We start from the raw sequence: 27,391 nt of genomic DNA, 5'->3' as shown, positions 1-27,391 counted from the left end.
ATATGGAAAATATCATGACATTGATAAAACTCCAGAAATCTCTCCAAATGAAGTTTTTTACCTTTTGGAGGGTGGGGTAACATTTTCTGCTATACTGATGTTAAAATGGAATATATACAAAAAGTGATTACTTATTTGAAGTAATAAAGCTACCACTGGTGCATTGCTATCACACATTTTCTAACTCTAGAGATGTATACCTTGCCAAAAATCACTATGAGCATTATTCCCCTCAGATGGTACCAACCAACCCTACTGGCTCATGGGCTAAAGGCACTAAACGAGAGTCCTCTTCAAATAGTTATAGAATGCAAGAAACCCGTGCCAGTCATAATTACCTGGACAAGATTAAACCAAAAGCACAAAGGCTTAATGGCTCTAGTTAAGATAATGGTTAGTAAATACAGGTGCTCAAGAACACCAGAAGCTCACTGCTCTATGGCAAGCCACAGAGCCCATCACAGCAATGTGAAGGATGATTGGCCCAGGTGGGGAGTGGGTGGAGTTGGAACACAGAGGTAGGTGGATAATAGGTGGAAGCAGACAGGGAGAAAAAAAGGATGGTGTTGGGTTGGGGCAGGGGAGGCTAAAGCTGGGCCTCTGAATACTCCCCTCTCCTCTTTAAATCGGCTATCTTTCATCTTCGCTTTCAGAAATTTGACATTTTGACTGCTGTGCACTGTTAAATGTAATTTGCTATTCTTGCTCGTGTGTAGTTTTGCATTGACTGGTGTGGTGCAAATGTATTTCCACAATAATCTTGTCAATATGCTTCTTTCTTTAAGTATATAACATTCCAGTGTGTGTGTGTCATTTCAACTTTTGTCTGCAGAGACTGGTCTAAATCGAAGCACTGGCTTCTGTCTCTCTTTGAAAGTATTGTAGCCAAGGTTGGAAAGGTAAAGCCAACAGACGATGACTCAAAGGTAATGACAGAGTTCTGCAATTGAATGAAAGTGTAAACACAAAAATTAGCTGCTGTTTGAATTCATCAAATATATCAAAACATAGCGTTAGTCAGGGGTGGTGAACCATTTTGAAAGCATATGCCCAAATTGGTGATATTCTTCCGAAAGATTCTCTCGCATTCCACGGTAATATTTTATTTTTCTAGAAAACTGTCTAAAAGGAAAGGCGCACACTCCAGCCATGCTTCTTTAACATATCCCCCATCACTGCGTCATTCACTGCTTCATTTGGCAGTAACAATAATCATTATGTATCTTTTTAGTTTTGGGTGAGGGTTAAAGAACTTAGGGGCGGTACTACGTACTGGGTACCAATGAAATTTTGCGTGTGCCATCTTGGGCATGTGTGCCATATGTTCGCCACCTCTGGCGTAGATGTTTAGTTCATCTGCTTATGTCAACAACACAAATCCCACATTCACATGGAATTATGATATTGTAGCCATTAGTGAGACTTGGTTGCAGGAGGGGCAGGACGGTCAGCTCAATTTTCTGGGGTCCCATTGTTTTAGAAACAACAGAGCTCGAGTGATTAGAGGAGGAAGGGTGTTTTTATTCGTCAGGGAAACTCATGGCACTGCTCAGTCAGGAAAGTGATTTAGTGAGGTGTTACGGGTGGAACTGAGGAATAAGAAAGGTATGACCATGTTAATGGGGCTACATTATAGACTACCCAACAGTCCATGTGATTTAGAGGAGCAAATTTGTAGAGAGATTGCAGGCTGTTGCAAGAAACAGAAGGTTGTTATTGGAGGTATTTTTAACTTTCCATTAAGATCTGTGACTACTGGAGTGTTGCAGAAATTGGTGCTAGGTCTGTTGTTGTTTGTCATCTATATAAGTGATCTGGATGATAATGTTGTAACCTGGATCTGCAAATTTGCAGATGACACCAACAATGGGTATGTAATGAAAGGCAAGGAAGTTCTATCAGAGCTTGCAGCGGGATCTGGACTAGTTGGAAAAATGGGCTGAAAATGACAGATGGAGTTTAATGCAGACAAATGCAAAGTGTTAAACTTCAATAGGACCAACCAGGGTAGGCCTTGGACAGTGAATGGTAGGGCACTGAGGAGTGCGATAGAACAAAAGGATCTGGGAATACAGTTCAATAATTAATTGAAAGTGGCATCACAGTTAGATAGGGTTGCAAAGAAAGCTTTTGGCATAGTGACCTTCATAAATCAAAGTACTGAGTAGAGGAGGTGGTATGTTATGGTGAAGTTGTATAAGACGTTGGTGCGGCCTAATTTGGAGTATTGTGTACAGAAATGTTTAAGAGGAACATGAGAGCAAACTTCTTCACTCAGAGGGACTTGAGAATGTGGAATGAGCTGCCAGTACAAGTGGTGCATGTGAGCTCGATTTCAACGTTTAAGAGAAGTTTGGATAGGTACATGGATGGTAGGGGTATGCAGGGCCATGGTCCCAGTGAAGGTTGATGGGAGCAGGCAGTTTAAATGGTTCAGCACGGACTAGATGGACGGTAGGGGCTGTTTCTGTGCTGTACTTTTCTATGACTCTTGGCGCACCAGCAAATTTTTGTGTTCAAGACTCAAGTGGAATTTGATTTCACAAACTTCTAACACAGAATTTAGCATCTGAGCCAAGGCAGATATTGTAATAGCCTGTACGTTTGTACATTCTCCTGACGACTCTGTGGGTTTCTTCCAGGTGCTCTGATTTCCTCCCACAATCCAAAGATGATCGGTTAGGGTTGGTGAGATGTGGGCTTGCTTTGTTGGCACCAGAGGTGTGCCAACACTTGCAGACTGCCCAGAACAATCCTCACGTTCAATTTGATGCGAAAACAATGCATTTCACTGGATGTTTCGGTGTACATCTGAAAAATAAATCTAATCTTTAAAGTTTGAGATCGACGATGACTCCCAGAAAGTATCTGAAAATAGTTGTCCAATCTGCATCTTGTGTTGGAATGGTAAGGGCATGATGGTATCCGTCTGTCTCGAAGGACAATGGATGGTGCACTATGGGTCCGTCTGTTGTGGAGTTGCAACACCTGCTATGACTGTACAGTCCAAGTTTGGAGTGGTAGGTGTTGCTGAAGTTTCGGCAAGTTAATGTGCCAGGCTGTGGAGGTACTAAGGTCGATGCTTCCCTTAGCCGACTGCGCACTCTCTTTGCTTCCTGCTGCTCTTCTCTCTTCTGCTTGCTCCTCTTTACACCTGCGTGGATGGTCTGTTTCCAGCTGCTGCGGTCGGCTACCACGGCTTCCCAGGTTGTTTGGTCAATGTGCCCTGCTTTCATATTGCATTTAGAGACATCTCTCTAATGCAGGGCTGGTCTTCCAGTAGGTCTCAGGCCGGAGGCCAGCTCTCCATACAGTATGTCTTTGGGAATCTGGCCATCCACCATGCAGCTGACGTGACCAAGTGGCACTGAGTGAGGAGGGCGAGCATGCTTGTGATGGCTGTTTGTTCTCGAACGTCCTTGTTTGGGACGTGATCTACCATGTGATGCCCAGGATTCATCTGAGGCAGCAGAAGGTGGAATGGGTTGAGGCTGCACTCTTGGTGAGAGTAGGTTGTCCATGGTGCTTGGAAGTAGGTACAGAGGAGATGTCAGGGGTAAGTTTTTAATGCAGAGAGTGGTGAGTGCATGGATTGGACTGCCAGCAACAGTGGTGGAGGTAGAAACGATAGGGTCTTTTAAGAGACTTGGATACATGGAGTTTAGAAAAATAGAGGGCTGTGGGTAAGCCTAGGTAGTTCTAAGGTAAGGACATGTTTGGCACAGCTTTGTGGGCTGAAGGGCCTGTGTTGTGCTGTAGGCTTTCTATGTTTCTATGCTTCACTGCCGTATAGGAGTGTACTGAGCACACAGGCCTGGTAGACCTTTGTCTTGGTGTTCTTGGTCAGCATGGAGTTCTCCCAGACTCTTGTTGCCAGGGAGACATTGTTGCTGCTGTTCTGTTGAACAACTAGTTGAGTTCAACGTCGAGGGAGATGTTGCTTGAGATGGTGGACGTAGGTGAGCTCATCCGTCACGTCAAGGGTGTAGTTGCCTATACAGATGTTTGGTGTGTTGTTGAGATCTTGGTACATGATGTTTGTCTTCTTGAGGCTGATAGTCAAACCAAAGTCTCGGCAGGTGAGTGCAAAGCAGTTGATGAGGCTCTGGAGGGCTTCCTCTGAGTGTGATGTCAGGGTGGCATTGTCTGCAAACAGCAACTCCCTTATCAGTACCAGTTGCACCTTGGTCTTTGCTCTTAGACTTACAAAATTGATGAAGTGAAGGCATGAGACAGTAGCAGGTAGAAGCAGATGCGAAGAACATAGGAGCCAGTATACAACCGTGCTTCACGCTGCTCTTGATTGGGAAACGATTTGAGTATGAGCCATGAAAACGGACAGCGCTTTCATGTCTTCATGGAAAGATATGATCATCCTGAGGAGCTTGTAGGGGCATCCAATCTTTTGAAGCAGTGTGAAGAGGCCCTTTCTGCTGCCCAGGTTGAAGGTCTTTGCCAGGTCAATGAAGCGGTTGTCTCTGCTCTTGGCATTTCTGTTGGATCTGGCATAGTGAGAAGATCATGTCGATTGTTGGCCGTCCCGCACTGTGATTCTGGATATACCTGAACAGCTAGTGCCCGTAGCCTGTTGAGTACCACGCGACCACCCTTCCTCCCAACACTGGTAGAGAAGTTCGTGCAGGTGGTGTCGCAGAGCAGACCTTTCTTTATGGCCTCAGGTGGGAGGCCATCCTTTCCAGGAACCTTACTGCTTGCTAGGCAATTGATTGCCTTGCTGAGTTCGTCAACAGAGGGCAATTGGTCAAGTTCTTCCATGACAGGCAGACTCACGATGATCTTGAGCGTAGTATCTGAGACAGCGTTCTCTCTCGGTAATGTCTGGCCCATCTTTCGATCTGTTTTCCCTGCTCAGTGATGACATCACCAGAGGAGGACTTGAGTGGTGTGGTCTTTGAGGTGGTTGGTCCAAGGGCATTCTTTATGCCATTGTACATGCCGTGGATGTTGCTGGAGTCAACGGAGCACTGGATGATATTCAGCCATTGGTCGTTGGTGCAGGATAGGCATCAACTCTGGCTTTCCTGACGGCAGCAAGAAACTTCTTGGAAGGGTCCTTCTTGTGCTGCATGAGGTCTGCTTAAAAGGAAAAATCCGTTCAGGAGGGGAGTATACAAGTATAAAACTATATTTGTACTGGGTGTTTGGCACAATTATTCTCATTTTGTATCGCTGGTGCCGTATCTTTTGGAGCAACAGTTGGGGAATGTATGATTTTTTTTAAATGGTAATGCCTTCTAGCATTCTGCTTTTGACTAGCCAGAGATGATTATGTAACATTATACCAAGATCTGCTGTCAAGGAGATAAGGTGGAATAGGAGAGTGGAATTTGGGGGATAAAAACTGGGTCAGTGAGTAAGTGACCTTTCCTATTCACCGAAGACTCAATCTTTGCAGAGACTTCCACAATAATTATTTTTCCAATGAATTTCATGGAAATTTTTTCTGGACTTTAAAATGATATCTGGTGGGTGTACACTTTATACTAAATCATGAACTTCTTTCATTTTCATTGTTGTTGTTTGATGTGTGTTAAGGCTGATTTATACTTGTGCGTCAAATCGACGCCGTAGGTACGGCGTAACCGCGAACCCTATGCAGATCCCTACGTCGTAGCCTGACGCGCACTTCTCCCAAAATGTAACTACACGTTGCGGCAACACAGACCGCAACAACTGTGATTGGTCCGCTTGGTAGCACCGCATTTCCTCCTACGCTGCAATAGCTTCCCATTGGGCGACTGAAGGGCAGGGAAGGAACTTTGGTTGTAAAGCTTTCCATAAAGCTTTACGGACCTCCAAAATTATGGAGGACATATTTCGCTTTTATGAAAAAATATGCTCACTTTAAACTTGTTTACCCCGAGAAAGACTACCATGACCATGAAGCCTTGTACGGGCAGGTGTGTGCACATGCGTGACATGCGAATACATGACGTGCACATGCATGTATGTGCCCAAATTGCAGAGCGACACAGACACGCCAATGCACAAGTATAAATGCTCACAACCGTGTAGCCCGCTTATGTAGGCTATGGCGTAAGCTAATACGCACAAGTATAAATCAGCTTTTAGTCATGAAGTTCTTGGTCACAACCTTGTGATTAAATCTGTCACTTACAAAATTAAAATAAACCCCACATATTGATAAAATCATCATAGTATCTGAGGAATATGATGGGTAAAAGAAACCAATGGTAGGGTGATCTGCACTCATCGATGCTCAGTCCAAATTCCAGATGGGAGACGCTTCTGCTAGAGTTGAGCAAAAATACTTCTGAATGGAGCCATAGAATTATACAACACGGAAAATGGGCCCATGGGTTAAAAACAACATTTTATTTTTTTGTGTGTAATTTTGCATAAAGTGGGGTTACATTGATACAACTTCTAGTCATTTGATTGATGACACAGATTGCACTGCCTGGGTAATGGAATTTGTCCCAACTTTGCTGTTTTTCTTTGTGTTGCAGGTTAAGTAACTGCTGTGTTGACACCATCAATTAACTTGTTCTTTACAGACTTTGTTGCAGCACCTTCTTGATACTTTGGACGGGAATTGTACTGCTAATTACAGTTTACTGATGCTCTGGGCTTCTCAAGCCAATGCACTTCCAGTGAGTACTTGCTCAGCTGACTGTTTTCTGCCTAGATAGTACAGAAATAAAATATGCTGTCAGTTCTGAAATCTTCCAGGCTTTGTGACGTCCTGAGGCCGTTAAAGAGATTTAGAATTTCATAGCAAAGGTCTTTGCTATCCCAGCTCCAATTGTTTAACTGTTATAGTGTTTGAGATATTGTATTGCGTTGCTACAGTGAAAGTTCCAAGACTTACTGCCTATAATTGATGCCTGGAATGGACGGGCTGTTCAATGAAGTAATTTTGAACAGGATCAGCTTGTTATCTGCTGGAGATTAGAAAAATAAGAGGTGACCTGATTGAAATCTCTGCTCTTGATTTTCCAGATCACATTCTGGACCCTTGCGTTTATTATTTCAAGCCCACTTGTTTACAAGACCATTATGAAAGAACTCTGTTCATTTTTTAATAATCAAGGTAATTGATTAAAACCTTCAATGTTAGATAATGCCATTTAATTTATCTTAGTAAAATATAATTAACATATAAAATATTTTTAAAAATTAAAATGTAGTTAATAAAATGCAATGCATAAATTTGGTTTAAGATTCTTTTTTTAAAATATTAGCTCATTACAAATGGTGCATACTGTTCTGGGATTTCCCACCCCTCTAATGTAATGTTCGTTATGATTCCCACTGCTGTCTGTAATGTATGTGTATGTTCTCCCTGTGATCACATGGGCTTCCTCCGGGTGCTCTGGTTTCCTCCCACAATCCAAAGATACACCAGTTGGTAGGTTAATTGGTCATTGTAAATTGTCCTATGGTTAGGCTAGGGTTAAATCAGGGGTTGCTGGGAAGCATGGCCCAAAGGACTGAAAGAGCCTACTCCACACTGTATCTCAATAGATCGATCAATAAATAAATGTCACATTTCTGGTATCCAGTCTTATTTACTATCAGTGTATCAGAAAGATGGTCTTAACAGTAACACTGTTAAGTAAAGGTGTCTTGTTAAAGGATCAGAAACATGGGATAATTTTTAAACTCATTTTTTCTATCTAAACTATTTCTGTAAGTAACACACATGAAATGCTGGAGGAACTCAGCAGGCCAGGCAGTATCTATGGAAAAGAGTAAACAGTTGACGTTTCAGGCCGAGACCCTTCATTAGGTCTGAACGAACCGCTCTCTCCGCAGTAATCCTAATCACCCGCCGCATCCTTCTGTTACTTCTCTCTTAAATTCTGAGCTCCTGCAGGAGGAAAAATCCCAGCATTTTATTTACTGTAACATGACTGGTGTCATATTTCTATTGTCCAGACAATTGCTTCCACTGTAAAACTGTCTCAGCTTGAAAAGGCAATGCAAAATCTTATTCTCATTTCCCTCCACCCCTTTCATCTAATGTAATAATGTGCCAGGCCAATCCTTTGGTACACATTTCAGAGTCTTTGCGGATCTTCAAATATTACAACTAGATTCAGAGCTGTTCAGTGATAAAGATGTTGCAATTTTTGCTTATGTTTTTATTTGAAAATTCTTAGCAAATAAAAAGATTGAAATGGAAGTCGCTGATCTACAAAAGCTCCCATACTTGAAGTGTTGCATTCTAGAGACACTTCGTTTACGAGCACCAGGAGTTATAACTAGAAAAGTGATGCAACCTCTGAAAATTAAAGTAAGTTATGTTTTTGCTGCCTTGATCCAAAGAATAATATTGGGAGATTTTTTTTAAAAATGCATTGTTTGTATTAAAAACTTGGGAAGAAAAACAGACCTTAAAAATAGGAGCTTGATTGTTCAAAAAAGTGTGCCCTTGTGAATTCTGAAATGTGTTTGTGTATGTTGGTTAGACTGCATTTACATCCCACAGAGTGGGGTTGTAAGGGATAAGAAATCAGCAATGATGGAATGGCAGAGCAGACTCAGTGGGCTGAATAGCCTAATTCTGCTTCTATGTCTTACAATTTTTATGGTTTTTATACCATGATGCGATTCGAACTAATGCCCCCAAATAATTAGCCCAGCTGTCAAGATTACTAAGCCAGTAATGTACCCGCTATATTGCTGAGGCTCTGATTAGGGATACCCAGATTGGGGAGACTTAAACTTTCTTGGCTAAGCCTGAATGAATAGTCATGCTTCTCTTTGTCACATTGATTTTCTCTTACTTCTTCACATCCCACTCTCCTATCAATTGGATGAGCAAGGTGGGAAGATCACAGTCCATGGAGAATAGTTGGAAGTTTAATGCATGTGTTAAGTCCTCCCCTTTGTGTTTTGTTACTTGACTCATGAGACAAGCTGTCAAGCTGGAAACGGTCAGACAGAAATCTTTTTGTTACTCCACCATTTCTGATTTATTTATATTCTACAGGTGTGAAAATTACTAAGTTAGGAAAGAATAGTGCTTTATCTATATAATGCTGTTTGTTAAAAGTACAAATTGCAGGTACCTGGATGTACTGAAATTAATTTTCCTTAAGTTGAATGTGTTTTATCCATTGAGATCAGGGATATTTCAAACATGGTATAAATTTCAACCTAGATTTCAGCTGGGAAATGCATCAGGACCCCTCAGAAATTGATTATCTTCATAACAACCAGTGAGTGAGATTTTGATTAGTGACTAGCTCAGAGCTCTTGCAAGGAATGTGATCAAATGTTTCTCGGTGAGGAAAGGAAGAAAAGTAAAAGAATGGGACAATACAATTTACAGAGTACTTATAAAGAAGAATTTTATGTGCAGATATATGTAACAATTAAATACTTTTACTCCAGAATTACATTATTCCTTCTGGAGACATGCTCATGTTGTCGCTTTACTGGGCACACAGAAATCCCAAATATTTTCCTGAACCGGAAAAGTTTCTTCCCGTGAGTATGTCTTTCATTGCTACTCCTTCTTATCCTATAATGTTAAATATATATTCTTCCACTATTTTAATTCACCCAGCAAATGAACTTTCAATTTTTTAGAATATTAATTTTTTTGGTTCATTCAGGACTCAATTTGGTTCTGAATGCTGTTGCTTGCTTTTGTTGTTTGCATGATTTGTGTTTTTTTTTCTCTCTGTGCATCGGGTGTTGGTCTCTTTTTTTTAAATTGGGTTCCCTCAGTTTTCTGGCTTTGTGGCAGCTTGTGTGCAGATGAATCTCAAGATTGTATAATTTATACATACTTTGATAATGTACTTTGAACCTTGAATTTTTTTCACATTTGACGCAAGTCTAAACTTTGGGGATTTTTGTAAGAAGTGTGCTAGAAAGAAGTTCTGGTTAAGTCAGAGTCAGGTATGTTGGGGCAGCGAACTCCCTAATATTGTATCCCATTCTCACCAATTTAATTTTAATTTCAATTCAGAAATTCTAAAATTATATTCTAGCAATTTTGCATGTCCACCCGTGTCACGCTTGGAATATCTTTCTTGATCTCTCCTTACAGTTTAAGTGCATATTGCAAACAAACGTTCTCTTCCTAATGCCAGTAAGGTCACATTTTAGCAGTGACCAGAACTCTATATAATGCCATTATAACTTCCTTGGGATAATGTTCTTCCCTACTTTTGTTTACTGCTTTCCTGGTTCTGCAACCATCATGATGGTTTGACCAATCAATCTAATAGTATCATCAAATCACTCTCCTATATTAGTCTGTAATTTTGCTTATCACTTCCATTGAATGATTTTCAGCAATTATTCATTTTTTGAGTCATTGAGTCAATGTAGATACAAGCCTTGTCCAAGTTGACCATCAAGTACCTGCCTTTTAACTGGCCTTATATACTTCAGCATTTCTGGTGCTCATACTACTAAAATTCCGTGAGAATACCTGCTTTCACCTCTACTTTAGACAGTGCATTTCAGATTCCAATCACCCTCTGGGTGAAAAAGTTCTTCCTCATATCCCTTTTAAACTTCCTTTCTCATATCCAAAACTTGTGCCCTCTAGTTTTCAGCACCTCTGCTGAGGAGAAAAGTTTTCAGCTGCGTATCCCCCATTTATACCCCTCGTAATCTTGTAGATCTCCATCGGGTTTGCCTCACCCTCTACATAAAGAAAATCCAAGCCTATCCAGTCTCTTATAAATGAAACGCTTCTTCCCAGACAACTCCCCGGTGAATCTCATGTGCAATCTCTTTTGTACTTATTTAACCAAATACCAATTGCTCAGCCTGTTTCTTAATTAATGCAACTTGTATTTGATCCATATATTGTTATTTCTGGTAACCCGTAATTTCTGTGCATACCCTGTGTTCCTGGTGTCGTACAATATTCCGATAGCACTTACCTTGAAAAGTTTTGCTCCCTCCAGGATCGATGGAAGGACGCAGTCACAGAAAGGCAAGTTTTTTTGGATGGCTTCATGGCTTTTGGTGGAGGCAGATATCAGTGTCCAGGAAGGTAGGAAACTGGTTTAGTTTCTTTCACCTGCTGCTGTGTTATAAAATGAAGCTGATTGATTAATAACTGTAGACTGAGACATTGAACAATCGTTTGCAAACCATTGACATTGATTACTGTGATGGAATCGGTCCTGCATAAAGACCTGGGAAGAAAAAAATACTTTTGTTGTGTACGCTTTCACAAACAGTGTAGTTCCAACGAACATTATTTGCTACATCATTAATAACCCTTTCTGTCCTCATCCCCAAAGGTCTCTCTGTAATAAACAAATGTTAGTTTCAAATAACAAGATGGTTCTATATTTTTATCTAGAGATACAGTGCACAATAGGCTTACAGGCACTTTGAGCTGTGCCACTGTAGATCGTTGGACTGTGAGAGGAAACCGGAGCGTGCGGCGAAAACCCACACATTCCATGGGGACAACGTGTAAACTCCTTGCAAAGGTCACTGGGATTGAACTCTGAACTCTGACACCCTGAGCTGTAATGTGTCGTGCCATTCACTACGCTACAGTGGGGCCCACTGCGTGCCGGCCCAGGAACTGAACTACAACAGCCCAAAATAATTTTAATTACTACCTCAAGAAATTGATTAACTTCACAGAGCACCATGCAATAAAAATAGCATTTAAAAATAGCAGTGAAGAAAGCTAATGGCATGCTGGCCTTCATAACAAGGGGAATTGAGTATAAGAGCAAAGAGGTCCTTCTGCAGCTGTACAGGGCCCTGGTGAGACCACACCTGGAGTACTGTGTGTAGTTTTGGTCTCCAAATTTGAGGAAGGACATTCTTGCTATTTTGGGAGTGCAGCGTAGGTTCACAAGGTTAATTCCCGGGATGGCGGGACTGTCATATGTCGAAAGATTGGAGCGACTGGGCTTGTATACTCTGGAATTTAGAAGGCTGAGAGGGGATCTTATTGAAACATATAAGATTATTAAGGGATTGGACACGCTGGAGGCAGGAAGCATGTTCCCGCTGATGGGTGAGTCCAGAACCAGAGGCCGCAGTTTAAGAATAAGGGGTAGGCCATTTAGAACGGAGGTGAGGAAAAACTGTTTCACCCAGAGAGTGGTGGATATATGGGATGCTCTGCCCTAGAAGGCTGTGGAGGCCAAGTCTCTGGATGCTTTCAAGAAAGAGATGGATAGAGCTCTTAAAGATAGCGGAATCAAAGGTTATGGGGATAAGGCAGGAACTGGATACTGATTGTGGATGATCAGCCATGATCACAGTGAATGGTGGTGCTGGCTCAAAGGGCCGAATGGCCTACTCCTGCACCTATTGTCTATTGTCTAATTACACATTAATTGAAAATTTGGTAAACCATCCAAATTAATCATTATTCACAAGAAAATGCCAAGGTTTTATAAAACAATGCATTCTGACTCACCTAGCACCTTGTGAGATTTGCTAGCTATTTTAATGAAAAGAATACATTTCATGTCAAACTTCTTCAGGCATCCCTGCCATATCTCAGGAATTTCTCTATTAGTGCATCGCAGCTCCCGCCTCTTGCATTAGGTAAGACATTGAAAGCAACACAATGTGGCTCAGATTTTATTTTCCAGACAATATCAACAAAGTAACTTCACAAATACAAGAATCAAAATGAAACCATGGCTGGCAACTAAGAACATAGCAATCCAATAAACTAAATATAAACTGTCAGAAATACATATTCTGTATTCGGGTCAAATTAATTATAATTCTGTGAAGTTGGTTTGAGTTGCCAACTTCAGAGATGAATGGGGCTGGTTATATTGCTGAATTTACAATCACATGACCTCTGCAATCATAATGTAGATCTTTTTCTTTTTAAATCTTTTTATTGAATAAATATACAAAAAGGTAAGCCATATAGGCACTAATACACTGTTAGAATATAATAAAATTACAGGAGATATTAATACAGAAAAAAAAGTGATACAATGTAATTTAAACATAACACACTAAGGTAACATAATAGTATACTAATTTTTATATCAATAGAAAAAACCCCCAAAAAAAACCCACCGTGCAACTAAACTAAAAGCAAAGCAAAGCAATGGGCTAACTAGGAACCAAGTAGAGTTAAAGAACTTAAAATCACGTCCTCAAACCCGACCTCCATTAAAAACAGTAAAAAAAAAACAAGAAGGGAATATAAATATGGAGCAAAAAGGAGAAGAAAAAAAAAATTACATTAAATGAAAATATTGAATAAAAGATCTCCAGGTCTGTTCAAATTTAAGTGAGGAATCATAAAGATTACTTCTAATTTTCTCTAAATTCAAGCATAATATCGTCTGAGAAAACCAAAAAAAGGTGGTTGGCGCATTAAGCTCTTTCCAATGTTGTAAGATACATCTTTTCGCCATTAAAGTAAGAAGTGCAATCATTCTATGGGCTGAAGGAGAAAGATTACTGGAAATTTTAGGTAGTCCAAAGATAGCAGTAATAGGGTGAGGAGAGATATCTATATTCAATACCTTTGAGATAATATTAAAAATGTCTCTCCAAAAAGTTTCCAGAGTAGGACAAGACCAAAACATATGAGTTAAAGAGGCTATCTGCCCCGGACATCTATCACAAAAAGGATTAATATGAGAATAAAAGCGAGCTAATTTATCTTTGGACATATGTTTTCTATGAACAACTTTAAATTGAATTGGGGAATGTTTAGCACAGATAGAGGAAGTATTGATTAATTGTAAAATCTGCCCCCAGTCATCCACGGAAATGATAGAGCCCAATTCCTGTTCCCAATCTACCCTAATCTTATCAAATGGAGCTTTCCTAAGTTTCATAATAATATTATAAATCTTAGCCGATGCACCTTTCTGACATGGATTAAGGTTAATTATAGTATCTAAAATGTATGTAGGAGGAAGCATTGGAAAGGAAGAAAGTATAGTACTTAGGAAATTTCTAACTTGTAGATATCTAAAAAAAATGTATTCTTGATAAATTATATTTATTAGAAAATTGTTCAAAAAACATAAGGGAACCATCTAAAAATAAATCCAAAAACCATGAAATACCCTTAGTCTTCCAAATTTGAAAAGCACAATCCGTAAAAGAGGGAGGAAAAAATATGTTACCTAAAATAGGAATCGCTAGCCCAAATTGGTTAAGATCAAAAAATTTTCTGAATTGAAACCAAATACATAAGGTATATTTAACTATCGGGTTAGACACCTGTTTGAGGCATTTCAAATCAAAAGGAAGAGAGGAACCTAAAATAGAGCCAAGTGCATAGCCCTGAACAGATTGTAATTCCAATGCTACCCATTTGGGAATGGATAGTATATCCTGGTCAAGTAACCAAAATTTCATATGTCGAATATTAATTGCCCAATAATAGAATCTAAAGTTAGGTAATGCTAAACCTCTATCTGTCTTAGCTTTCTGTAAATGTATTTTACCCAGTCTCGGGTTTTTATTTTGCCAAATAAATGAAGAAATTTTTGAGTCAACTTTATCAAAAAAAGATTTTGGAACAAAAATCGGTAATGCCTGAAATATATATAAAAATTTTGGCAGAGAAAACATCTTAACTGCATTAATACGACCAATCAAAGTTAAATATAAAGGAAACCATTTAGATGAAAGTTGAATAATATGGTCAATTAAGGGTAAAAAGTTAATCTTAAATAAATCTTTGTGTTTACAAGAAATTTTAATCCCAAGATATGAAAAATAATTATTAATCAATTTAAACGGAAAGTTATGATATAAGGGAAGTTGTTTATTAATCGGGAAAAGTTCACTCTTACTAAGATTTAATTTATAACCTGAAAAAAGACTAAATTGTGCTAATAACTCTAAAACAGCACGGTTGGATTTTTGAGGATTAGAAATATATAAAAGTAAGTCATCAGCATAGAGTGATATTTTATGGGACTTTAAGCCCCGAGTTATCCCAGTAATATTTGGAGATTCTCGAATGGCAATTGCAAGAGGTTCTAATGCAATATCAAATAATAAAGGACTAAGAGGACAGCCTTGTCGAGTACCTCGAAAAAGAGGGAAAAAAGCTGAGCTTAAAGAGTTAGTATGGACCGAGGCCACAGGAGAATGATATGACAATTTGATCCAGGATATAAATTTCGAGCTAAAATTAAACATTTCAAGCACCTTAAAAAAGTAAGGCCATTCTACTCTATCAAAAGCTTTCTCAGCATCTAAAGAGATAACACACTCGGAAACATTTTGTGAGGGGGTATAATCAATATTTAACAGTGTGCGAATGTTATAAAAAGAGTAACGACCTTTAATAAAACCCGTTTGGTCTTCCGAAATAATAAAAGGAAGTACTTTTTCTAATCTGTTTACTAATAACTTAGAAAAAATTTTAGAATCAACATTTAATAAAGATATTGGTCTATAAGATGTACATTGAGCAGGATCTTTATCCTTCTTTAATATTAGAGAGATTGGCGCTCTATTGAAAGATTCGGGAAGTTTACCAAGTTTTAATGAAGCCTCGAAAACCCTACAGAACCAAGGGATTAATGAAGGTGCAAAACATTTATAAAATTCTGCGGTAAACCCATCAGGGCCAGGAGCTTTCCCTAGGTTCATAGAGGAAATAACATTCTTAATCTCATCAGTGGTAATGGGAGTATCTAGCATAGAAGACATATCCTGTGAGATCTCAGGGAAGTCTAGGTTATCTAAAAAACCATTTATATATATAGAGTCTCAAGGAGACTCTGATTGATATAAGGAAGAATAAAAATCAAAGAAGGTTTGATTAATCCCCGCATGATCAAGTATCAGTCGATCATTTTGATTATAAATCTGATTAATTTGAGATTTAGCATAGTTAGACTTCAATTGGTTAGCCAACAGTTTGCCAATTTTGTCACTGTGTACATAAAATTCACTTCTTGTTTTCTTTAGTTGGTTTACAATCGAGGACGAAAGTAATAAACTGTGTTCCATTTGAAGTTCAGTTCTTTGTTTATATAACTCCTCAGAGGGAGCTGTAACATATTTCTATCAATTTCCTTAATCTTGTCCACAATTACCAACTCCTCCTGCTTCAGCTTCTTCCTCAAAGCAGCAGAATACGAGATAATCTGACCACGAATATAAGCTTTAAAAGTATCCCAAAGAATGTTCACAGAAATATCCTCTGTATAGTTGATTGTAAAAAAAAGATCAATCTGTTCATTCATAAATTTACCAAAGTCCGAATCCTGAAGTAACAGCGAATTAAAACGCCATTGTCTATTTATTTTGTGTATTAGCCTGAATTTTAATAGAAAGCTTAAGTGGAGCATGATCCGAAATGGTTAGAGTCATAATCACATTTAATCACTGAAGAAATAAGATGAGAGTCAATAAAAAAAATAATCAATTCTTGAATAGGAATGGTGAACTTGTGAAAAAAAAAGAAAAATCTTTTTCCTGAGGATGCAAAAAACGCCAAATGTCCATCGACCCAGAATCAGAGAGGAATGAATTAATCAAAGTTGCAGATTTATTAGGTAAGGTCCGTAGAGGAGCCGAATGGTCCAAAGCTGGAAATAAACAGGTATTAAAATCTCCACCCCAGAACAATGAAAACTCATTCAAATTCGGGAACTGATTGAATAATGATTTATAAAATTCCAGATAGTCCATATTGGGAGCATAAACATTAACCAAAACTACCTTTTTATTAAATAGTAGACCACTAACCAGTAGAAATCTACCATTCCGATCGGAGATAATATCATGTTGTATAAAAGTAACTGAGGAGTCTATAAAAATAGAGACGCCTCGAATCTTAGCGTTAGAGTTCGAAAGAAACTGTTGTTCCTTCCAGAATTTAAAAAAACGTAGTCTGTCCCCCCTCCGCACATGGGTCTCTTGTAAAAATAGAATTTGTGCTTTAAGTCTCCGGAACACGTTAAAAACTTTTTTCCTTTTAATAGGATGGTTAAGACTATTATCCCAGGAGACAAAATTAATAATAGACTCCATAAACCTTAAAGTCAACCCGCAAAAAGGAGGATTGACGATAGGCTCGACCCACAAACCCGGAAAGGGAACAGAACAAATAAGAGATACCGGGAAGGAGAACACAACCAATACTTCAATAGTGTACATAGCCCAAGAAGAAAGAAACTAAAATGTGAAGCCCCTCCCACCACCCCCACCCCATGACCCCAGGGCTAAATCTAAAACAGACCAGCCAGAAAGAAGCAAGCACTAAAACTACCCCCATGACTTCTGATAGACGCTCCCTAAAAAAAGTGTAAATATAAAAAAGATCAGCTAGTTATAAAACAGTAAAAGAATAAAAAAAATAAATCAATTAAAACAAACACTTAATATAACAAAGAAAAAGCCAGAAAATATTTAAAGAACCGCAACAAACCCCAGACCCTATGAATAAACAAAAAAAGAAATGAAAATATTAACATAAACTAGCTATGAAAACCTACAAAAAAAAGTAGATTTAAAAACTACAAAATTTAAGGCCTCAAAGGAAATATATGGAATGACGTTGAGGGAATAACCACCCAGAATCCCCTGGGAAAAAGAAAGGAATGACGCAGATAGAAAGAAAGTTTAGCAGCCATATTAATTAATCAAAAATAAACTTTTCTGCCCATTTAAGGCAAAAAAAAATTAAGGCCGACAGATTCACAACCTCCGATCAAACGGAGATAGTTAAAAATTATGATTAAGATGTTGAAGGTGAAAATTGATCCAGATAACTCTGGGCATCCAATGGAGATTCAAAAAAACGGAGGGCTCCATCCAACGTACGGATCCTTAGGCGTGCTGGATAAAGCAGCGCTGGTTTTAAATCCATCTTGTAGAGTTCCAACATCACAGATCTGTAACAAACCCGTTGATCCCGAATTGGTTTACTGAAATCCTCCACAAACCGGAAATTAGAATCCGAAAAATCAATGTAACCTTTAGATCGAACAAATCGAAACAGTTTCTCCTTGTCTTGAAAGTAATGAAAACGTAAGATGACATGTCGAGGTTTATCTGACTTAGACGAGTATGATGGAACTCTGTGAACACGATCCAATAACGGTGGTTGGTCAGGAAATACAGTAGGAAATGCATCTTTTAAAAGTTGAGAAAAAAACTTCATAGGGTTGTCAGATTCCACAGCTTCATGCACACCAATCATTCGAAGATTCTGCCGTCGCATTCTGGATTCTAAGTCAGAGTTTTTAAAGGTCAGAAAGTCAAGTTTTTTCTTCATTATAGTAATTGTTTCTTCAATTTTCCCCAGCTTGAGTTCATTTTGTTGCGTGGATTTTTGAAGATTAGATATAGCCGACTGATGTTCCGTAATAGATAATTGTATCTTATCGATTGAATGGGCAATTTTCTGGAAATTAATTGAAATTTCCGAACAAATCAGTTCCGTAATAGAAGTTGAAATTTCCCTTTGAATTAGATCCGATATAGCTTTCAAAGTCACCGGTGGTTCAGTCGGAGGAAGATCGGTACCTTTCGGTCTAACCGGAGGTTTGCCGTCTTTCCCATTTTTTTCCATTCTTAGACATAGCAGACCTTAAAAACATCCGATTATTGAAGAGCCCAATTTATTTCAAAGTATTGTAAAAGTCGATGCCTTAATGGTTAGTTAAAATATAGCTGATCATAAGCAAAAAAACTCTGAGGTAATGGAGCGAGTCAAGAACACGACTTCACTCCATGAGCTCTACCGGAAGTCTCCCATAATGTAGATCTTTGTATTGCTTCTCTAGCCTTTAAAGATTATCCCATGAAATGTTGATGCCATGCACAATTTGCAAACTCAGTGGTAACGGCAGAAAAAAAGGTGATAATGATGTGTACAGTTCTATGTAAGTGTTTTAGGCACATATATATGTAGCTAGGGTGCCAAAGGCTTTTGCACAGCACTGTATTTGTCAATGTGGAGTGGAGAGTAAGCTGGTAAATCCGGTGGGAGCAAAGTATGTTGGGAATAGTGAGGGCAGTGAGCTGCAGGAGTGGTGTGGGACAGATGGCAGAGGAGTGCCAGGGGCAGGAGGTGGCGTGGGTGCAGACACACCCAGCCCTGAGACACCAGACACTATACTGCTACTACTGCTGCAAAAAAGAACAGATTTCATGACATCTGTGAGTAAGTAATGAAAAACCTGATTCTGATATGGGTTTCTATTGTGCACTGAGAATGGAAAGAAGGCAGGGAGAGGGGGATCATGTTAGGGAAAGGGGGAAGGGAGAGGGGAGGAAGCGAAGGGAGGGAGGTATAATCCGAATCAGGTTTAATTTCACCGGCCTATGTCATGAAATTTGTTGTCTTTGCAGCAGCAGTACAATGCAATACATAATAACAGAGAAAAGAAAGCTGTGAATTAGTTAATATATGTATATATATCATAGTTAAATAAGTAATGCAAAATAGAAATAAAAATGTAGAGAGGCAGTTTTGATGGGTTCAGTGTCCATTCAGAATCTGAATGGCAGAGGGGAAGAAGCAACACTCACAACACGCTGGAGGAACTCAGCAGGTGGAAATGATCAGTCGACGTTTCGGGCCAGAACCCTTCATTAGGACTGAAGAGGGAAGGGGCAGAGGACCTATAAAGAAGGTGGGGGGAGGATGGGAAAGAGAAGGCTGGTAGGTTCCAGGTGAAAAACCAGTAAGGGGCCAGGATCTCCTTCCCATCCTCCCCCCACCTTTATAGGGCCTCTGCCCCTTCCCTCTTCAGTCCTGATGAAGGGTTCCAGCCCGAAACGTTGACTGATCGTTTCTGCAGATGCTGCCCGACCTGAAGAGTTCCTCCAGCGCGTTGTAAGTGTTACTTTGACCCCAGCATCTGCAGAGGGGAAGAAGCTGTTCCTGAATCATTGACTGTGTGCCTTCAGGCTTTTGTACCTATTTTCTAATGGTAGCATTGAGAACAAAGCATGACCTGGGTGATGGGGGTCCTTAATGATGGATGCCATCTTTTTGAGTCTTTGTTCCTTGAAGATGTCTTGGATACTATGGAGGCTAGTGTAGCTCACTAAGTTTTCACCGCTTTGCAGCTTATTTCGGTCCCGTGCAGAAGCCCCTATATCAAATGGTGATGTAGCCAGTCAGAATGCTCATCGTGGTCCATCTGAAGAAATTTGTGAGTGTCTTTGGTGACATGCCAAATCTCCTCAAACTCCTAATGAAATATAGCCGCTGTTGTGCCGCCTTTGAAGTTGCATTGATATGTTGGGTCCAAGATATTGACAACCAGAAACTTGAAGTTGCTCACTCTTTCCGCTTCTGATCCCTTTATAAGGACTGGTGTGTGTTTCCTCGTCTTACCTTTTTTGAACTCCACAATCAGTTCTTTGATCTTACTGACATAGAGTGTAAGGTTGTTGCTGCGACACCACTCAGCTAGCTGATCTATCTCACTCCTGTACACCCTCTTGTCACCATCTGAAGTTCTGCCAATAATAGTTGTATCATCAGCAAATTTATAGCAACACACACAAAAAATGCTGGTGAACGCAGCAAGCCAGGCAGCAAGTATAGGAAGAGTTACAGTCGACATTTCAGGCCGAGACCCTTCGTCAGGACTAACTGAAAGAAGAGAAGGAGGAGATCCGAAAATTTATAGATGGCATTTGAACTCTGCCTAGCCACACAGTCATGGGTATAGAGATCCCTGAAGTGCGCCAGTGTTGATTGTCAGTGAGGTGGAGATGTTATTTCCAGTCTGCACAGATTGTGGTCTTCCCATTATGAAGTAGAGGATCTAAATGCAGAGGGAGGTACAGAGGCCCAGGTTCTGGAGCTCTTTGATCAGAACTGCAGGAATGATTGTGTTAAATGCTGAGCTGTATTCATTTGATCAATAAACCAATTGTTTGGAATCAAATGACCTTGCCTGGTTGCCTCATGTCTCAAGGCTGGGTGTGTCTGCGCCTGTGTCACCCTCCGCCCCTGACATTCCTTCCCTGCCACCTGTCCCACAATGCTCCACCCTCAACATTCCCAATATCCTTTGCTCCCATGGCATTCACAAGTTCGATCTCCATTCCATGTTGACAAAGACAGTACTGTACAGAAGTCTTAGGGACTCCAGCTATATATATGTACTAGACTTTTGCACAGTCCTGTATAATGTATGTAATAGTATATAATGTGTATAGAAGTAGTAAGTAATGAGATAAGGAACAGACTTATCAACGTCTTGAGCTTAAGAATATCATTGAACCATGAAGGAAGAAAAAGGCAATATGTATTGGCTCAGAGGTTTGTTGGGAGAATAAAAGGATTGACAAATAAAGCTTGGTTTGTCTTATTTTTGTTTTACTGAATATAATTGATGCTCAGAGTCTAACTGTGTTGGACTTTCACTTCAGAATGCTGTTTTGTTTTCTGCCCAGATGGTTTGCATTGATGGAGATCCAAATGTTTGCTGCTCTGATGCTTTACAAGTACGAGTTTACTCTCTTGGATCCTGTCCCAAAAGAGGTAAAAGTAATGCGAGAGAGTAGATCTGCCAAATGTGTATTGATGAGCTCTGGTTTTATCACCATTCTTTATAGGACAGTGTGTGTTTTACTGAAAAGAAAGTTTATGACGTCCCTTATTAAACATTTTTAAGAAGTTGTAATCCAGGGAAAGGAAAAATATGTAGAACATTGCTGTGTGAAAAAATGGAAATTTTATTTATTGCCACTTCATTAACAATAGCTTTGGCTATTTGCAGCTTCTCTGGAAATATAGAAGATGACTCTTCAAGCTAGTGTGTTAGCTAATTGTTTTAAATTAAAACTAATGTGCTGCATATTTGATCCACATCAAACAAAATGCTGTCAATTCACCTTTTACCTCTCTCATTTATCTCCTAGCCTGCCTATCACCTCCCTGTGGTGCTCCTCTCCCCTTTTCTTTCTTCCATGGCCTTCTGGTCTCCCTGTCAGATACCCTCTTCTCCAATCCTGTATCTCATTCAGTGATCAACTTCCCAGCTCTGTACTTCATCCCTCCCCCTCCCGGTTTCACCTACCATCTTGAGTTTCCCTTTCCCTCCCCCACCTTATAAATCTACTTCTCATCTTTTTTTTTCTCCAGTCCTGCTAAAGGGTCTCGGCCAGAAACGTCATCTGTATTTTTTTCCATAGATGCTTCCTGGCCTGCTGTGTTCCTCCAGTACTTTTTGTGTGAAAATGCTATTAATTCTTGTTTCCACAATTATTTTGTATTGATTATTACTTGTATATCTCTGAATAAATGCTTGCTGCACTATAATATGTGATACCTTTGATGACAGTATGAAGTCTATTAGCCAGCCGGTGGTGTAAAGCAGCGGTCCCCAACCACCGGGACGCGGACCGGTAACGGGCCGCAAAGCATGTGCTACTGGGCCGTGGGAAAACGATATGAGTCAGCAGCGCTTTTCCTCATTCCCTGTCACACACTGTTGAACTTGAACATAGGGTTGCCAACTGTCCCGTATTTGCCGGGACATCCCGTATATTGAGCTAAATTGGTTTGTCCCGTATTTCCCCCGCTAAGGTAGAGCGTTTCTATGAAACCTTTTGTGCCAGAATGGCGTGAAGCGAAGAAGCAATTACCATTTATTTATATGGGAAAAATTTTGAGTGTTCCCAGACCCAAAAAATAACCTAACAAATCATAACAAATAACACATAAAACCTAAAATAATACTAACATATAGTAAAAGCAGGAATAATATGATAAATACACAGCCTATATAAAGTAGAAATAATGTATGTACAGCGTAGTCAGGAAGATGAAGGCAAAAGCGATTTGTGGGGGGAAAATCGGCACGTACGCGCACGTCACACATGCACAAAGGTGTCCGCGCAAGGCTTCATGGTCATGGTTGTCTTTCTGGGGTAAAGTGTCCCGGGATTTGACTGCTACTTTTGTCCCTTATTTGGGGGTGAGAAAATTGGCAACTCTAACTGGTCCGCAAGAATATTGTCGATATTAAACCAGTCCACGGTGCAAAAAAGGTTGGGGACCCCTGGTGTAGAGGCACCTGCACTGGACTTCGATGCAAATGGTCCTGGGTCCGAATCCGGCCGACTCTTTGCATGCTTTCCATCCATACTGGATTGAGTGCCGAGCTAACAACTCGACCTCATTCAAAACAGAGTACTAAAGAAACAGCAAGATTGCTGCCTGATGTACCACAAGGCGTGGAAAGGAACAACAATGAAGTCCGTTAATTCAAATGTAATGTTGATTCTAAATTTTCTTTCTTTCTCTATTTTCTAGAGTCCTTTTCATTTAGTAGGAACGCAGCAGCCACTGGGTCCTTGCGAAGTTGAGTATAAATCCCGATGACTGCTGCTGTGCCCAGTGCAAGAACTGCAGTCAATGGTACTTTTGATGTTTAAAAATAAGTTTTTCCTCTGTGTAATATAAATGCAATAACTAAGAACGTATGTGATCTATTCTCCAGATTATGTGTATGTTAGAAGTAATTACCACAGAACAACAGTTTGATAATGGAAAAAGGCAATCTTGTTCAGCAAGAGGATTAGTAAAGACTATAAGGAAGTTTGGGAGAAATGGATCAATATGGCACTTCTCCAAGCAGAGTAGCTCATACAATATGAGGATTGGGAAACAAAGGGAGAATGGATTAAGAACATCTTCTAATACTACATTTGAGATGCAGCATCACAAACAAGGCTGGTCAAAGTGGATCACTACTTTGTACACACTAATAGCAACAATGCAGAGTTCTTACATGGGGATGGCAAATGAGATGATACATAACTGGAATTGAGCCACACACAAGCCCAGAAATTCTGTTTGGGACAATATTTTGAGCTATATGGAGGTATGTGTCCAAAGTTCTATTCTATCTCAATTGGATACAATGCATGTAGAGCTTGGTCCTGGACAACACACGCCTTCAAATCTGCAACCTCTTGCACAGTTATCACTAAAATTACCTTTGTTACAATCTCCCCATTTATAGTGGACTTTCAAACTTAACTCTATTGTGTCTCATCTAACATTGTTTTGTGTGTCAAATGTTGATTAAGTTGCTGTGAGAGACTCTAAATAAATGCAACTTACAGTTGACACTTAAGGAAGACAAATCCTATGCACTGAGTTGTTTTCAGATCATTGGGACAGTTTGCTGTTGTGATACTCTTCCTTCAATAAGATATAGAATATGACAAAATAAAATTAAAATCTTAATAAGGGGTCACTGAGAGCCAATCTTATAAATTAAGTACAAAGAATACAGCAGGTGAACTGGTAGTTACTGTCTATACCACTATTCCAATTTGTTCAGTGTTCCTTTGAGACATTAATAAAACTAAAAAAAACTATGAGACAAGGATGCAGAAAAATCATTTCAAGTTATTTATTTAATTATTTTACAAACTGCAAGTGCTGCTGACAAGGCCAGTACTTAATGCTCAATCTTAATTGAAAAACTGTAAGGGGGGGGGGGCCTTCTTGAAATGCTCCTGTCCTTCTGGTGTAAGTACTCTCTCTGTGCTCCTGATTTAAAAACTCTTGGGAATGATGTTGACCAAGTAGATAAAATGACAATGTGCGAGCAATTTATAGTTGGTCACTAGGATGAGTGTATCCCAAAGAAACTATGGAAAGGGATAAGATTATTCCAAGAATCATGAACAGTATATTCTCAGACAATCACATTCATGGGGAGTAGGAGATGCCAGTTGTCTGGATGTGCCAATTCAATGAGAAATGATCAAAGAAAAAGTACTGTACATCACCTTTTAATATTCCATGCAAATACCTGTAAATAAATTGCTGATCTATATGTCATCTTTTTTTCCCTTTTACACAACAATATTTTAGACTCCAATTTATATTTTAAGGCTGAACTCATTTAATATAAAATAAAGCAAAAATAAATGATTGACTGCACTTACCATACATGAGATACAAGATCTTCAAAGAGGATGTTGCTGATAAACAACCTACAATATCGTTGTCCTTGTGCACCTGAGTAAATAAATTAAAGGAGTCTTTTTACACTCATTTTGCACAATACTTGGGGGGAAAAATGGTTCACTGATTAATAATTGCTTGATATTCTTAGAGAGCTTTGCTAGGTGGATGAGAATTCTGGATACATATACACCAGATAAACAATAGTTTACTATATTTCGACTGAGTAGCCTGATTTCAAATCATAAGGCAGCAACATAGACTGGAAGCAGCTAAAACCTACAAGTACATGTGATGAGTAGCAGCCTTTTAAAGTGGAACAGTGAGATTTCTAGCCAATGTGTTCTCATTAGGGTGAGGGACAAGAACATCAAGTCCAGAGAACTCTGGAGGTCAAGGGGATGTTACAAGTTCAAGTTTATTGTGATTCAACCATACAGAAGTATACTGCTAAACGAAACAATGTTCCTCCAGCCCAAGGTGCAAAAACAGAGTACATATATCACATACAGCACATAATAATATTAACTCAAGTTTATTAATGGATAATAAATTATTCTGTAGATTGACATACAGTGCACATACGACACATAGATATGTTAAGGGTTTGATAAAGATAAGCAAGAATGATAAAAGAGGACGCAAGTCATAAAAGGTGTATATAGAGAGTGCAGGGACGTACTTAAAAAAGGGCAAAGAGATAACTGGCAGATACAAGCTTTCTCTAAACAAACCCACATTAAATCCGACCTTCTAATGAACATTTATACTTTTCTTTAGAATGGAATCGAATATTTGCCCGCCATGAAACTGGTCTGTAACTACTTTCCTGCCTTTATAATGTGCAATGTTCGCTGTCCTTGTGCACCAGTGCAGCCAACGAGATTGAAAAGATTTAAGAAACAAGCAGGGACAGCGTGCCACTCTGCAAGTACAGTTGAAAAGCAAAATATTTAGACTTCCACATCCGACTTTCTTGTTGGCAAATGTACAGTCTCTGGAAAATAACTGGCCAGACTCTGGTGCACAAGTGTGGTGGTTCTGTCTCAGTCCTGCTCACCTGGCCTGGACCATCTAGCAGTCAAATGTCCTGCTGAGGGAGTTTTCTACCATCATTCCATCTCAGGCCAAAGACAGGCAGGCACTGAAAGATCTGAACAATGTGATCAGGCGGGATAGTACTGTGCACCCTGATGCCTTCCCTGTCATTGCTGAAGGTTTCATCCAGGCCAGCTTGAAGAAGTCTCTGAACAACTACCACCAAGATATCACTGGAAATAGAGGAGACCACACACTTGACCACTGTTATACCACCATCAAGAATGCTTACCATGCCATCCCATACCCACACTGTGGAAAGTCTGATCATCTGGCTGCAATTCTACTTCCAGTGTTTACGCAGAGACTGAAGAACATAGCACAGGTGGTGAGGATCAAGAAGGTATGGTCAAGGGATGTGAAGGAGTACTTACAGGACTGCTTTGAGTCGATGGACTGGACAATATTCAGAAATTCACCTTCAGGTCTGAATGAAAGTGCCACAGTTGTCACTGACTTCATCAAGTCCTGGGTGGATGAGTGCGAGTCTTTGAGAACATACTGGACATCCCCAAACCAAAATCCGTGAATGAACCAGGAGATTCATAGTCTGCTGAGGGCTAGATCTGTGGCATTTAAGACTTATGATCCAGAACTATACAAGAAATCCAGCATAGCCTATGGAGGACTACATTAAAGTTCAAAGTAAGTTTATTATCAAAGTACATATATGTCACCATATACAACCACGAGATGAATTACCTTGTGGGAATACTGAATAAATCGATAATTGAATAATAACCATAACAAAATCAGTGAAAGACCGCACCAACTTGGACATTCAACCAGTGTGCAAACGCCAACAATTTGTGTAAATATAAAAATAAAGAATAATAATAAATATGCAATAAATATCAACAACATGAGATTAAGAGTCCTTGAAAGTGAGCTCGTAGGTAGCAAAACAATGATGGGGCAAGTGAAGTTGAGTGAAGTTATCCCTTTTGGTTCAAGAGCCTGATGGGTGAGGTGTAATAACTGTTCTTGAACTTGGTGGTGTGAGTCCTGTGGTTGCTATGCCTTCTTCCTGATGGCAGCAGCGAGAAGAGAGCATGTCCTGGGTGCAGGGGGTCCCAGCTGATGGAGGCTCCTTTTCTATGACAGTGTTATGTGTAGATGTGCTCAACGGTGGGGAGGGCTTTACCCGTGATGGACTGGGCCACATCCACTACTTTGAGGGTGGAGAAACAATTCTGATGGCGGTTAAAGACTGACTCGAATGCACGTCAGCTCTGGCAGGGTTTGCAGGCCATTACTCCCTACAAAGTGAAATTCAACATGAAACTGTGATGTTCCACTCTCAAATGAGCTCAAAGCCTTTTTTGCACACTTTGAAAGGAAGAAAAAGCTACATCTGTGTGAATCCCTGCAGCATCTGGTGACCCTGTGATCTCTGTCTCAAAG

The 27,391-nt window shown here is 39.7% G+C and overlaps 1 protein-coding gene across 1 annotated transcript in view; it reads left to right on the top strand.

Annotated features, from left to right (window-relative positions):
* LOC134338893 (24-hydroxycholesterol 7-alpha-hydroxylase) overlaps nucleotides 1-24,731 on the top strand; it is a 40,340-nt gene extending 15,609 nt beyond the window's left edge. The window contains 8 exon segments of the mRNA XM_063035067.1: nucleotides 833-926; nucleotides 6,540-6,635; nucleotides 6,985-7,075; nucleotides 8,148-8,281; nucleotides 9,385-9,480; nucleotides 10,920-11,008; nucleotides 21,358-21,445; nucleotides 23,222-24,731. Of these exon segments, the coding sequence (XP_062891137.1) occupies nucleotides 833-926; nucleotides 6,540-6,635; nucleotides 6,985-7,075; nucleotides 8,148-8,281; nucleotides 9,385-9,480; nucleotides 10,920-11,008; nucleotides 21,358-21,445; nucleotides 23,222-23,290 (757 nt within the window). The 3' untranslated portion in view covers nucleotides 23,291-24,731.
* The last annotated feature ends 2,660 nt before the right edge of the window (nucleotides 24,732-27,391 follow it).

The sequence above is a fragment of the Mobula hypostoma genome, chromosome 2 (genome assembly GCF_963921235.1).
Source record: "Mobula hypostoma chromosome 2, sMobHyp1.1, whole genome shotgun sequence".
Classification (NCBI taxonomy): domain Eukaryota; kingdom Metazoa; phylum Chordata; class Chondrichthyes; order Myliobatiformes; family Myliobatidae; genus Mobula; species Mobula hypostoma.
Note: the sequence above shows the minus strand (reverse complement) of the source record. Positions and strands in the feature narration are given on the sequence as shown.